General features: G+C 36.5%; 2 protein-coding genes across 2 annotated transcripts; one reads left to right on the forward strand and one right to left on the reverse strand.

Moving 5' to 3' along the window:
* Window positions 1-587: 587 nt before the first annotated feature.
* Window positions 588-6,837, reverse strand: LOC101900500 (putative mediator of RNA polymerase II transcription subunit 26). The gene is made up of 7 exons (XM_011294821.3): window positions 6,364-6,837; window positions 5,956-6,303; window positions 5,737-5,882; window positions 4,842-5,679; window positions 3,376-4,787; window positions 1,608-1,746; window positions 588-1,538 (listed from the first exon to the last, which is right to left on the reverse strand). Exons 1-7 carry the CDS (start codon window positions 6,508-6,510, stop codon window positions 1,146-1,148), a joined length of 3,423 nt encoding a protein of 1,140 aa, XP_011293123.2. The 5' UTR covers window positions 6,511-6,837; the 3' UTR covers window positions 588-1,145.
* Window positions 6,838-8,240: 1,403 nt separating this feature from the next.
* LOC101897469 (general transcriptional corepressor trfA) lies at window positions 8,241-13,577 on the forward strand. Its single transcript, XM_005184948.4, has 3 exons — window positions 8,241-8,503; window positions 8,592-9,351; window positions 12,053-13,577. Exons 1-3 carry the CDS (start codon window positions 8,355-8,357, stop codon window positions 13,229-13,231), a joined length of 2,088 nt encoding a protein of 695 aa, XP_005185005.2. The 5' UTR covers window positions 8,241-8,354; the 3' UTR covers window positions 13,232-13,577.
* The last annotated feature ends 179 nt before the right edge of the window (window positions 13,578-13,756 follow it).

Genomic DNA, 13,756 nt, shown 5'->3' on the forward strand with positions numbered 1-13,756 from the left:
GTTGATCACCGGTGCATTTCACAGACCGCACTAGAAATCCTACTTCCCCTATGTCAATTAAGTTTTCATATAGAAGGCAGGCAAACAGGTGTGAATGTGAGATATGTGCTGGGGTCTTCTGTGATATTCTAAATATTTTTAAATCTTAGAAAGGACTGTAGAGTAGACTCTGAAGTCTCCAAGTGGAGCGATATCTCTAAGGCATCCAAGTGTTCTTTAACATAATCTAACAAATTAAATGATAAATTTAATATGCTCTCCGTATAAAAATTAAAAGAAAAAACACATTGTTCATTTTTTGAAAATATTTCCACTCTGTATTTATTAAACTTTTTATTGCTTTCGCAATTAGTAAAATATGTGTGTTTGTTTTTTTGTTTAATAATAATAATATTTATATGCATATTCTATGTATTAAGACTTACATATAATTAATGGCAATTATTAATTCTAATAAATGCTTATGCTTAAATTGTATTTTTACAGATACAAATTAATATTTACACTTGCTTAACAAATCAAGGGGTGAAATACGATGTCAAAACATATTTATTTAATAAATATTGTATAAAAAAAGTAATAATGAATAGAACAAATATTTAATTAATGTATGACATATTATTGATACACAACACTATGGATAGATTATATTCTTAATAAAAAAGGTATGTACCTATTTGTTTTAAAAATTTACATTTACAAGAATATTGAAAAAGTTTGGAACTAATTAGATTTTGGTTCAAGCAATAGTGTTGAATACTTATTCCATTTTCATTTCCTTATTGGATTCCAAACCTCTATACAAATTAAAAATATTAAATATATGTTTTTCTCACATTTACGGATTGACCTGAATTTAAAATTGCAATTGATATTCTAAACAATGTTCCAAATTATAAGTGGCAAACATGTTTGAAACAATTCAAATCTGGCATACACAAAACACATAGATAAAGACAGACACACCTATATATATAAAAACACATATTTGTACATAATTAAAAACAAAATAAACAAAATAATTTAAAAATATACATAATTGCAGATGAGTTGCAAAAAAAAAAAAAAAACAAACTCCTCAAATATAAACAAACATGGATTTGATTGAGATTCCATTTTATTTTATATACTGTTCCATGGACGACTCATTTCTCAATTTTTAAATGTCCCATTATTTGTCCAGTCGATGCATTGACAAATTGAGCCTGTGACAATTGCACAAAATTCGCCAAAGAGGTGGGCAGGTTAAGGACAGTAGCATCGTGTTCCTTTAGTGTGGCACTTGAATTTGGATCATTGGCGGCTTGTATTGTTATTGTACTGCCGCCGGACATGTCCTGCGTTGTAACCATATGCATTATTTGTGGAACCAAATGCAGAGTTTGTTGCTGTGGTTGCTGAGATATTGTTGTCGTCGTCAATTGGGGATTAGTTGAGGCTGGCGGTTGGTGCTGCTGCTGATTCTGTTGCTCATTTTGATTGAGAGATTCTCTGTTATTGTTGGTATTTTGTTCTGCAATATTCTCAGAATGTTTGTCCTTTAAGAAATGGAAAAAATATAAATGAATAATTATTTCCCATAAAAATCAAGGAAATATATATCTTACCTCCTCTTCCTCATCACCATCATCGGGTATGGCATTTGTTTTGTGCAACATTTTATGCTGGGTATAATACGATTTGACAACAAAACTCTTGTTACATATTTCACAAACAAAATTACTGGCATTGTCGTCTGTATGAATTCTGGAAATAGAGAATAATTTGTAGTTTTTTTAGCAGTTCCATAATAATAATACTAATAATTAAACTGATCAACTCAAAAAATAATTACATGAAAAATCTTGCCAAATTTTTGATAAAAGTTAAAAACATTAAGTCGGACGGAACTTTTAATATGCTTCACCTTTGGGTAAAGAAAACATTTTTATATAAAAGTATTGAATTCAAACGTATTTTGGTTTAAACTACAAATACCAGTAAGACCATTTGGATAACGCTGTCAAATTTTCGAAAAACCATAAAGTGTGTGAGGCTGTTATATATACCCAAACGGGAACATCTATAGACAATTTTATACTTCAAGGATTGTCATATACCAAATCTTCTTAAATACCAAATTTAAACCAATTTTGTGGGTAAATGTGAATAGGATTATCCAAATACCAAATATCGGTGGGAATCGTTATATGTGCGCTTTAGGAAAACGTGGACCTAGAACTCTTTGCGAACTACAAATACCAATTTTTGGATAAATCCGTGAAAAAATGTGGCAAAAATCATCAAAATCCCGAATATCGGTGGGTATTGTTATATGTGAGTTTTAGAAAAACGTGGACTTATATATACTATGTCCCGCCACCGAAGCTAGAATCCATTGCGAACTACAATATCAATTTTTGGACATATCCGTGGAAAAATTTGGCCAAAATTATCAAAATACCGAATTTTGGGAGGTACCGTTATATGGGGGCTATACAAAAACGCGGACCTAACATAGAATGTAGCGCTAGCGAAGCTAGAAGCCATTATGACCTACAAATGCCACCGGAGCTAGAACCCATTGCGAACTACAATACCAATATCCGACATATCCGTGGTAAAATTTGGCCAAAATTATCAAAATACCGAATTTTGAGAGGTACCGTTATATGGAGGCTATACAAAAACGTAGACCTAACATAGAATGTAGCGCTAGCGAAGCTAGAACCCATTATGACCTACAAATACCAATTTTTAGACAAATCCGTGGAAAAATGTGGCAAAAAACATCAAAATACCGAATATCGGGAAATACCATAACATCGGGCTATACGAAAACGTGGACCGATATATCTCATTTTCAATACCAATCATCCTAGACACAATACAAATTGTTATGCCAAATTTTAAGCTGTACGTCAAATAATGTTGGCTGTATCCTGATTTCGACGGACAAACAGACAGACGGACAAAGTTAAATCGATTTAGAATTTTATGCTGATTATGAATATATATATACTTTATGGGGTCTACGACGAATATTTCGGAATGTTACAAACGGGTATAAATGGAATATCCCGTAGTCTTTTCCTTGAAAGAGCAGGACAGTTTCATTGCCATCTTAATACAAAAATGTAGAAAAGGTAGGAGAATTTGCCTTCTCTATTTAAGTTAACTTGTTTTGTAAACTTTTAAAACGCCGAAACAGGTCTCTCCCATTTTTAGCTCTACTTCCATAATCTGCTGGAGTTTACCTTGTAATTATCGAAAAAGTTGAATTCTGTCGCACCGTCGCAATATAAGAAAACGTACTTTCTTCTAAAGAATTTTTACATTACATAATTTTTTGTAACAACATGTTCTAAATTCATAGGCCATTATGGCTCTACTTACCTCTTGTGTTTACTCAGGTTATCCTTGCGTGAGAAAGGTTTCTGGCAAATATCACAGCTAAACATTTTCTTGCCCGAATGCGATACCAGATGGCGCAGCAAATGTTCTTTGCGATTGAATGCCTTAGGACAGCCCTCTTCGCTGCATTTGAACGGTCGTATGCCCGTGTGCAACTTGAGATGTTGAGTCAAATGTTCTTTTTTCTTAAAAACACGACCACATTGGGAACATTCAATATTATTGGCGGGGCCAGGAGCACTTGTATTCGTATCAACACCAGTTATCGTTGTATGCTGCTGTTGCTGCTGAGATGGCATATATGTTGAGACAGATGTGGATGAAGAAGTACCTTGATCTGTTGTTGCAGGTTTTTGTTCTGCCACCGTGGTGGTGGTGGTGTTGCTGTTGTTCATCACTTTCTTTACGAATTTCTTTGGTGGCGAGGCATTTAATGTTGTCTTGGGTATGGTACCAATGACTTGAGATTTTTGTGTTAACAATGGCTGAGATTGCGGCTGAGATGGCTTTGGGCCAGCTTGAGTTACCGTTATTGCTTGTGTGTGATTTTTGGATTGTTGAGTCACAACTTTTAGTCCAGTATTTGTTGCAGATCCAGCTGGCAGCTTGGCCACTGGACTGCGATTTGTTGCTGCTGCTTTATTGATTTGATTTTGATGCTGTGTTTGATTCGGCTGTGTGTTCGTTACACGACTTATGGTAATATTGTTTTTGTTCAAAATCGGCAATGTTGGTAAATTTGCGGGCATGGATTTTTTGGTCGGCGTGTTTGTTTCACTTTCACTGGGGGAACTTGGGACAATGTTTTGATTGGACGCTTTTGTAGTTATGCGCTGCACAGTTATGCCACCATGTTGTGTTGTGAGAGTTGAACTTGCGGTTTGCTGTTGCAGTTTTTGTTTTTGCTGTTGTTGCTGTTGCACTTGTTGCATGATTTGTTGTGTAAAACTGGTGTTCGGTGTTATTTCAATGGTATTGGCACCGGCAGCTTGGGATATTTTATATTTTTGACGACTTCCCTGATCCTGATCCAAGGGCAATGAAGATTTCTTTGGCTTATCTTCTTCTTGATTTGGGACTTCCTTTTTTACGGATGGATTGATGATTTGCTGTGATGTTATTTGAATATTTTTTGCTGTCACTGGGGCTGGTTGTTTAAATGTTTGACTCTGTTGTGGGGCTGTTGGTTCTGGCTTCGATACGGCTACGGGGCTTTGTTGCAATTGTGTTGTGGCTGGAGTAATCTGCAATGAGGTGGCTGAGTTAAAACCTAAACCGGAGGGGGTATTATTTAATGTCGCCATATTTGCTGCTGTTTGGAATGTCTGATTGGGGGCTAACTGAATGGTTGGTGCCAGTTGCATTATTGGTTGTCCGGATATCTGTGGCTGAAGCTAAAATGTGGAAAATATGAATAATAGAATTTTAAACTTCGAGATCGTACCAACCTTCATTTGCAATTGATATGTTGTGGGCAAGATGAAATTCTTGGCATCAATATGAGCCACAAATTGTTGATCGGTGTTTTCATCCTTAATGGTGATGGGCAACAACATATTCGAAGAGGAATTTTGTCCAACATTGGCCAATGATTGTGCCTGCAAGGCGGCCGCAGGATTCAATTGTGTCTGCGGTTGTAAAAGTGGTGCCAAATTCGAGAGTAATGTAGCAGCAGCATTGGGTTGACCACCTTGCAATATTGCCTGGGGTGCCAAAGTGGGCTGTAGCTGAAATTGTATTTGTGGTCCCAGACCTGGGTTATGAGTATTTAGGGAAGTTGTTAGTTGCGGCATGGGAGTTGAGAGGGTAGCAGTGGGTGTGGTATTGTTGTTGTTGTTATTGTTTGGCGGTGTTGTAAAAACAAAATTGAGCTTGGGTTTCTTATTTTTCGACGGACTTGAGTCTTCACTGTCCGAATTGGATAGTGTGCTGCCATCCATTGTGGAGGACATTATTGCATTGGTTTGCTGTGTTAAATGGGGCTGCGGGAGGTTTGCAATGGATGGAGCTGAAATAGTAATTTGTTGCGGTTGCAGTTGGGATGTTAGCAACTGTAGTTGCTGTTGTAACTGTTGCAGCTGAAGTTGTACCAATTGCTCTTGTTGTTGTTGTTGCTGGTGCTGTTGTTGAATTTGTTGCTGTTGCTGCTGTTGTTGAATTTGCTGCTGTTGAATAATTTGTTCTTGTTGGGCTTGAACTTGCTGCTGCTGCTGCTGCTGTGGATTTTTCTTTCCAATTGGTGTCACCTTAATATTGGGTTTAAGCTTTAAAAACTCTTCCAGAGCACTGAAAATAAAAAAACATGCTCAAAAAAATCCCCAACGATTAAAGAAGAAGACTTACTTGTTCTTTGCCTCCTTCTCCTTTTCAGCTGCAGCAGCAGCTGCAGCTTGATTAGTCATTTGTTGTTGTAACTGTTGATTTAATGTCTGTTGCTGTGCAGAATTATCCAACGTAATGGTATATTGGGGTACGGCAGGCTTTTCACTCTGTAAAAGTGGGGCAAGCAAATTAGGAATTGAAAGGGTTTAGCAGTATTTATTTTTATCATCGAACATGTACCTGTATTCCAACAGCCTGCATTATGGAATTAAGAAAATCCTGATTTTGATGTGATACATTGTTGGTTGGCATTGCTTGGGCCACTAAATTCGAACCTTGTAGAGTAAATACAGGCATTTGTTGTGCGTGTGATGGCGCCAACGTCACTGTTGATGGTGTCTGAAGCCCACCACCACTTTTTCCCACTGATTCCTTCACCACAACTTTTGCACCATTCTGTGATGAATCAAGGCATGAGTTCAACATCATTTGAGAATTTTTACATAGATTTCGAAACTCCGTAAAGTTTTCCAGTGTTTGCAAACATTTTTGACACACGACCTTTGGCAAACGATCCGATTCCTCGACCTAAAGGAAAAGGGAATTTATTAAACAACGTTGCTACATGGATGATAGTCAGCAACTTACATTTAAAGACAAACATTCCGCTAATTTGCAATTCATGTTTTTGGATTTTCCTTCGGCGGAAAATATCTCAATCTTCCCTGTATTTGTTGTTGTCGTCGTACAGACGCGACATAGATCATAAAAATTGACACTTTTAATATTTGTCATTTTTGTTTGATTTTGATGTTTTATTTTTTCCAACTAAATATTTCAACATTTAAGCTTGTCTACCTCGAGTCCTGCAATCTTGGATGTTGCATTGTATGTTTGGATCTTTGCACTTTTCAATTGCCCACATCAAACATATTCTTCTATCAAACATTATGTTATGAAGAATGTTTTTAATGATTTTTGCACATTTTTTAATATTTTTTGGATTTTTGTTTATAAACAAAATATTTTCCAAGCGTCTTTTTGTTGGTTTTCTTTCTCTTTTCTTTCAATTTTTACCATCGATATGGCAACTCGAGATACGAATGTTAAGATATATGGGGAATGAACAATAAACCTCAGTAATCAAAACAAAAAACTAGGTTGTAGCAAGGGATCTAAAGATTGGAAGAGGGTCGACTGCAAACAAGGGATCTAAAAGTCGAGAATTGCTCTCTTATCGACTAGCACAATTTAGATGAATATATGCAAATTCACAAATTTTCTTTTTCTTCATTGCCTTTTTTTTATTTTAAATTATATTTATGTATAAAAACAAATGTAAAGATACAGGAAATGAACAATAAAACTCAGTAATCAAAACAAAAAACTAGGTTGCAGCCATGGTAGAAAAATACAGGTAGATGCATTAACGCTTGGGAACATTAATATGTCAGAAATTTTTAAATATTTCTTCAAAAATATGTATATTTGTGTATGTTTTCCCACACGACGCCAATCGGAGGTTGTTATAATATGCATTTTTTAACAATATTTACAAATTTGAGTATTTTTTCATTCAACAATTTCGATTCCAAAATTGGTTTGACAGTTCAATGTCACAGCAGCTGTGTCGAAGCGTCTACCTATATTCTTCTACCATGGATGCAGCTAAGGATTTAAAGATTGGAAGAGGATCGACTGCAAACAAGGGATCTAAAAGTCGTGATTTGGGCTTTTATCAACTAACACAATTAAGATAAAAATATGCAAATTTACTAACTTTCTTTTTCATCATTGCCCTTTTTCTCATTTTAAAATATATTTATGTATAAAAACAAAAAATTAAAATGGAAATGCAAGCCCGAGTAAGGCTGCAAATACATATAAAGCTTGAAGTCATGGCTAGGCATATTAATGCCAAATTATAATGAAAAACGACGGCAGGATTTTAGTGCGGCTCTGTAATTCCTTTGTGAAATGTCACAAAATAGGCCGTGCCATGACTTCAAGCTTCTTATGTACTTAGCCCTTAATTTTTTCCATTTCCATTTCTCCTCTCTCTCACAAACAAAGAATTGCCGCCAAAAACTTGCCTTTTTTTCTCTTTTGAACTTGTCTCAGGCATTTATACAAACTAATTTGTTTTCAGAAATTTTCGTTTACATTATAGTTTTTTTTTTCGTTATTTACTCTTTTCCAGAACTGCAAAACTAGCAGAATCTTAAAGTTTCTGGAATATATTTTCTGACATAAATTTTGGATAAAAATATTTTTCAATAATTTTTCATTCAAACATTTCAGTGCCAAAATTGGTTTTCCCAGGAGCTGTGTCGATGCCACTTTCTCAATTATTTTACCAAGGTAGGCATTGGTCTGAGTAATGGCCTTGAGCGCCATTGAATTCAAGTCGACGTCAGTTACTTATTGTGAATGATTGTTTTCATCGATAACGAGCATATCGATTTGTGAAAATCGACAGAGCTATCGACGCCATTACGATTTGTCAGAATTCGTATACGAACTCACGACGCCATTCGAGTTCAGTGTAGAGAAAAATTTTGCTGCTTTCATAAGTGTGAATTGTGCCGGTCGTATTTCTTGCTGCTTAATAGAATTTTAATTTGGAAAAAAACTACAAAATGAGTCGCGTTTTAATTGGAAACTTGCCACCAGGTACAACTATCAGAAATATTGATGATTTTTGCAGTCCCTTTGGCCGTCTTCTATACGTCGATGTGAAGAACCAAGGCAACTTCACCATGGCGTGTGTAGAGTACGAGAATACAAGGTAAGAGAAAGCCAAGCGAGGCGCGTGCAAAATGTGCCATTCACAGACAACAAAAAATCGAATAAATTAAACATGATATTCCCTCCAGAAATGCACTAAATCTTATACGGGCAAGAAACGGTTATAACTATAATGGTTATACAGTACAACTGAAACCAATGTCGGACGATTATTCGGGTCCCTTTGAGGTTAGGAACAACAGTTCAAGGCAAACAAACCTACCACCATCAGCACCATCATGGTCCAACAATGTGTCATCATCCAACTTTGACAATAACCGCGGAAATAATTACAACAGCAATAGTAATATTAGTAGCGGTGGTTCAGGCGGTCCTTTGGACAATTTAGATTTCACCCAAGCTTGTCGCATTGTTTATCAACGCTTCATCAGCGAGGGTTTCAATCCGCAAGTAGCCAGAGAAAAGGCTCTTGATTTCGTTACCAATATGCAAAGTCGAAATAATCAAGGCTTCAACAGTAACTGCGATTATTTCAACCAAAATCAAGTTGGTGGTCCATCATCCAGCAATAACTTGAATAATTTTGGTGGTCCAAATAATTTCAATGACAATTTCAATGGTAATGGAAATCAGAATTGGAATGGTGGCAATCAAAATTGGGGTAACAATCAAAATTGGAACTCCAATCAAGATTCATACCAAAACTCCAATTGGGGTAACTTCAATAGTAATAATGGCCCCTCGTCTTGGAACAACAACGGTGTAAACAATGGTGGTGGTGGTGGAGGCATGCCCTTCCCAATGCAGGGCAACAACTTCAATAATGGTGGATGGAACAATGGAGGAAATAATTTTATTCCCAACCCGGGAATGCCCGGCGGCAATATGGTAATTAAAACATAAAAATTTATTTGATGGTAAACCAAAAAAAAATGTAACATTTTAGTTTGTATTGTATGTATATTGTACAGTTCCCAGTTCCGTGAAACTGTACATTATCATAACACAAAAAAAAAACAGTAGTTGAATGGATTTTCTTCCACTTTTACGACTTGTTTTGTTTGTTTCTGTATCCAAAAAAAGAAACCCCTTTTTCTGTGTACAAGGGGTGCATGCAGTTTGTTTCTAAAATCCTTGTTGATGTTTGTGTACCCAATCGTGGGTTTGTATTCCACTATTCATTTAAATAACATCTTCAAAATGATATATCAATTGCTGTGAAAATGTACCTTTTTGCAATGGTATTATAATTGTTGCCATTTTCTAAGAAAAATTGGAACTACAGGGTGAGATAAAAAAAAAACTGCAACAAGGCCAAACGCCATAATTTTTTTTTTAAATTTTTTTTAATGAAAGCAAAAAATGTGAATAGCTTCAAATTTAAGAATATGTTTAGATTTGTTTGAATTGGTCACCTTTGGCAAGAATTATTGCCTTCATGCGGCCAATGAAACCGCTTTGCGGTATTTGGTCCATTCTTGGCTGGGGCGTGCTGAGCCCTGTTGGAATGTCCAAGATCTGCGGCCAAAATGTTTGCGTGCCCAAGGCTTTAATACACCCTCCAGAAAACTTTTGCGACGATCTTCGGCATTTATTCTGATGCCACGGTCGATTAAAACGAGCGTAGAGGGACCATCGGCTGTTATGGCGGCCCAAACCATCACCATGGCCGGCGCTTTAGTTCTGGTGGCCAACCGAAGGTGCACATTTTCAGCTAACCTCTTTGGCAAGTTTACAAACTGCTGGACAACGAACCAAATTCGGCTGTTCACCACCTTCGTCCAAGCAAAGCAACTCCTTAGCTCTTTTGAGTCTACTTTCTTTCTGTTGCGGTGTAAATTCTTGCACTTTTTGGAATTTTAATGGCCTTACCCCGAGCTCATTTTTCAATATTTGCCGAATGGAATATTGCGATATGTTCAGCTCACGAGCCATTTTTTCGGCCACTGCGACGCGGGTTTCGATCAAGTCGCTTCTTTACTTTTCGAATCATTTCTGCTAATGTTGCTGTTTTCTTCCGCCCACTTCCTTGACGTCGGGCTACGCTACCACTATTACGGTAACGAGCGATGGTACGAGATACAAAAGATTTATTCACATTTAAATGCTGGAGTGCTTTAACGATAGCTGGTTGCAGTTTTTTCATCTCACCCTGCAATTGCTGGGGATAGAACATTTCCCATATATAGAGAACAAAAATAAAATATGACCAAGGTTGATGTGTTACAACCATAAATATCATAAAGGCTATGACGATTTACAGCTAGTTATTGCTGGTAATTAAAATCTAATTTGTGGCTTCATACCTACTGCAGGACAATACAATTTGAATTGTGTGCAATTCCTGTAAATTCTTGAGATGCACTGAAGAAAATTCATCAGAATAACTCATTCATTGTGCTCGCTCATTTACCTGAACTTTTCAGGGAAAATCCTCCATTGGAATAGTTTGGGGTGTAGAGCGGTTTTCCGAGAAATCCTCAGTTTTTCAACTGTGGCAACAAATGACACAGCAATGTGTAAGTAAGCTGAGGAAGAGGAGTGTTGAAAAAACAACCATATTCTCTATCATTTTCATTTAAAACGAATCCACCCGAAAACAAAATATTTCAAATTTGTCATAATCAAGAGGGAGCGGCACCCGAGTTCTAAAACAAAGAAACATGCAATATTTTAAAAAATGTGATATCTTGATTTGGAACTAAGCATTATTGGGATCCGACTTTTGATGCATAATGGAAAGAAAATATTCCCTAAATCAAAACTGAGGAGTACCTAAAATGCTTTTAAATGAAGGATGCAGGAGGAGAAAACATATGTTGATGAGACAATGATATACCACATATATCAGGTATATGCGAAGAAGTTTCACTAGACGAACTTTGTGTGTATTTAATATTCTCACAGTCTCAATTGTCGATTCAAAAATGCACAATTTCTTGAATTATGCATCATGACAATCCATAGAGCAGCACCGACTTTTTCCACTGTCTTAAATTAAAATTCTACCCCTTAAAGGTAGATTCATCGGTGTGTATCTAAGAAGCCATACTGAATATGTTAACGATTTCGTTTTGGTCTTAATTCATTTTTGATCTTTACATTGGGAAATCTGTTCTGGGTCCAGCAAAAAAATATTTCCTGTTGTGGACGAAAGAGATGGAATGTAGAAATTTGAATTTTAAATCCACAGCGTTGAAAGAATCCCATATCATAAAAGTGGGATATGCACAAACTAGAATAAATGGATGATACCATATAAATATTTCATTAACACATGAATTGAAATTAAATCCTAGATATAAGTTAAGATAGCTTCAAAAAAGAGTCCCAAACGACTCCCAGAGTAATTATTTAAATACTAATATTTATTGGACACAACATTAACACCTCAATTGTTTAAAAATTTAGAAATTGAAAATTCTGAAAACTTTTCGAATTGAAGCATTGTAAAGCTATACCATGGAAATAAACTTGAATTATTTTTAATCGCACCCACAATCAATTCGAAATGTTTGCAATTGAAAAAAAATCACCTCATTCCACATCATATTCAAGAAACTAATGCTTTTGATTTCGCCTACCATAGGGTCCACAAACAAAACCAGTGCGCAATGTTGTCGATCGTGATACCTACATGAAATCCGTCATTATTCGCAAGAAAATTGAGGCGAAAATAACCCGTGGCATCAGTACACCACGTGATTTGAAAAATCTGCAATTCCACACTCAAATCATACAGGACTATGAAAGCAATTTACGCTTCCAAAGAAAGTTGGGCAAAAAATGGGCCATCGAAGAGTTGCAGAAGATGCAACGTTATAAATCCGCCTCGGGCTTGGTACAGAAATTAAGTCTTATCCCTCAGGCAAAGTTGACGGTGAGTGAGAAGAATTCTCTTGCCAAAAATAAGGCCATTATTGATGAATATGAAAAGACCCTCAAGGAGGGAGCAGCTAGGGCCTCGGCCGGTCCTGTTAAAAAAGTCACAGGTGCTGCCTTGGCCGCTTTTGAGCGTAAAAAGACACAACTCATAAAGGAAGCAAAAAAGAACTATCCATTTGATTTTAGACTATCCGGAGCGGCCAAGAGAAAGATGCGTTCCTTGTTGGATGCCGGTATTGAAATGTCGGAAGCCAAACTCCTGGCTCTACACTCTAGCTTGGTGGTCAAGGAATTGATCGATTTGAAAACTGCCATCAAAAAGATTACAGGTGGTGTCGACAAATCTAAGCAGCTTGTTCCCTATACAGGAAAACCAGGTGTTGGTGGTAAGCCCAAGCCTGGTGCAGCTGGAAAAGCCACAACTAACAAGCCAGGAGCGGCTAAAAAAGCAGCAGCGACTACAAAGCCCGCAGCTGCAGCAACCAAACTAGATCCTGCACTCGCCAAAATGACCAAGAAAGAAAGGGATGGCATGCGATCCGCAAATAGACTCATTTTCAGATACGAATCCAATAACACCGATGTTGAATCTCTGACCGACAGGGATATTGTTTTGCTGCGCATGTCATTGAAGCGTTTGCAAACCTTCAACGAAAAATATGGAACAGCATTGCGTAAGACTAAATTTGATGTTCTTCTGTCAGAGAAATATGACAAAGTAGGAATTAAGAAGGATGGTGAAGCGGCAGAAGAAAATAAAGATGAAAATGCCAAAGAAGGCGATGACGATAATGCCGAAGGTGGCGAGGAGGCTGGTGATGACCAGTGTGAAGGTGAAGACGGCGATGCGGATGCCGGAGATCAAACTATGGAAGAGCAGTAAATTCATCTCTCGTTTAAGTAGCTAATTTTAAGCAATAGTTTTTAAAGACATAATTTAAAGAAGAAAAAAAATGTAAGCGTATCAGCAGCATCTACAACATTGAAGGAAACTCCTGAAAAAAGTAAGCCAAGTAAATTTCGTAAATCATTTTAGAGATGTATTGCAATTTTTTTAAGATTGAAATGACGTACGACGATTTAAAAATATTTATTATTATAGACACTTGGCATTCCCTTGGGATACAACACATATGCATCTCATCTTGTAATAGGTACATATTGTATGTACGACGCATCTAATCTAATAAATCAATATGTATTAGTATATTGGTAAATACAACAACTTACATTTTATTTAGGTTTTAATAAATGAAGCAAAAATATGCAACAGTAAGTACCTACTACAAGTTTTTGTTTTTGCAAGGCAACTTGATGACCTAACCTAATTGGGGACACACGAAAACAATGACCAATTTCCTAAAGCCCAATTCGTGTACGAAATATGGTCTAATTACATAGGACACAA

Source organism: Musca domestica, unplaced genomic scaffold (assembly GCF_030504385.1).
Source record: "Musca domestica strain aabys unplaced genomic scaffold, Musca_domestica.polishedcontigs.V.1.1 12, whole genome shotgun sequence".
In the NCBI taxonomy this organism is placed as follows: Eukaryota; Metazoa; Arthropoda; class Insecta; order Diptera; family Muscidae; genus Musca; species Musca domestica.

Excerpts from the sequence above, each read along its gene's own strand:
- LOC101900500 (XM_011294821.3), bottom strand. The coding sequence starts at position 6,510 with ATGACAAATATTAAAAGTGTCAATTTTTATGATCTATGTCGCGTCTGT. Across the intron at positions 6,304-6,363 it reads CGGAATGTTTGTCTTTAAAT|GTCGAGGAATCGGATCGTTT; the intron begins GTAAGTTGCTGA and ends CTTTTCCTTTAG. Across the intron at positions 5,883-5,955 it reads TGCAGGCTGTTGGAATACAG|AGTGAAAAGCCTGCCGTACC; the intron begins GTACATGTTCGA and ends CCACTTTTACAG.
- LOC101897469 (XM_005184948.4), top strand. The coding sequence starts at position 8,355 with ATGAGTCGCGTTTTAATTGGAAACTTGCCACCAGGTACAACTATCAGA. Across the intron at positions 8,504-8,591 it reads GTAGAGTACGAGAATACAAG|AAATGCACTAAATCTTATAC; the intron begins GTAAGAGAAAGC and ends TATTCCCTCCAG. Across the intron at positions 9,352-12,052 it reads GAATGCCCGGCGGCAATATG|GGTCCACAAACAAAACCAGT; the intron begins GTAATTAAAACA and ends CGCCTACCATAG.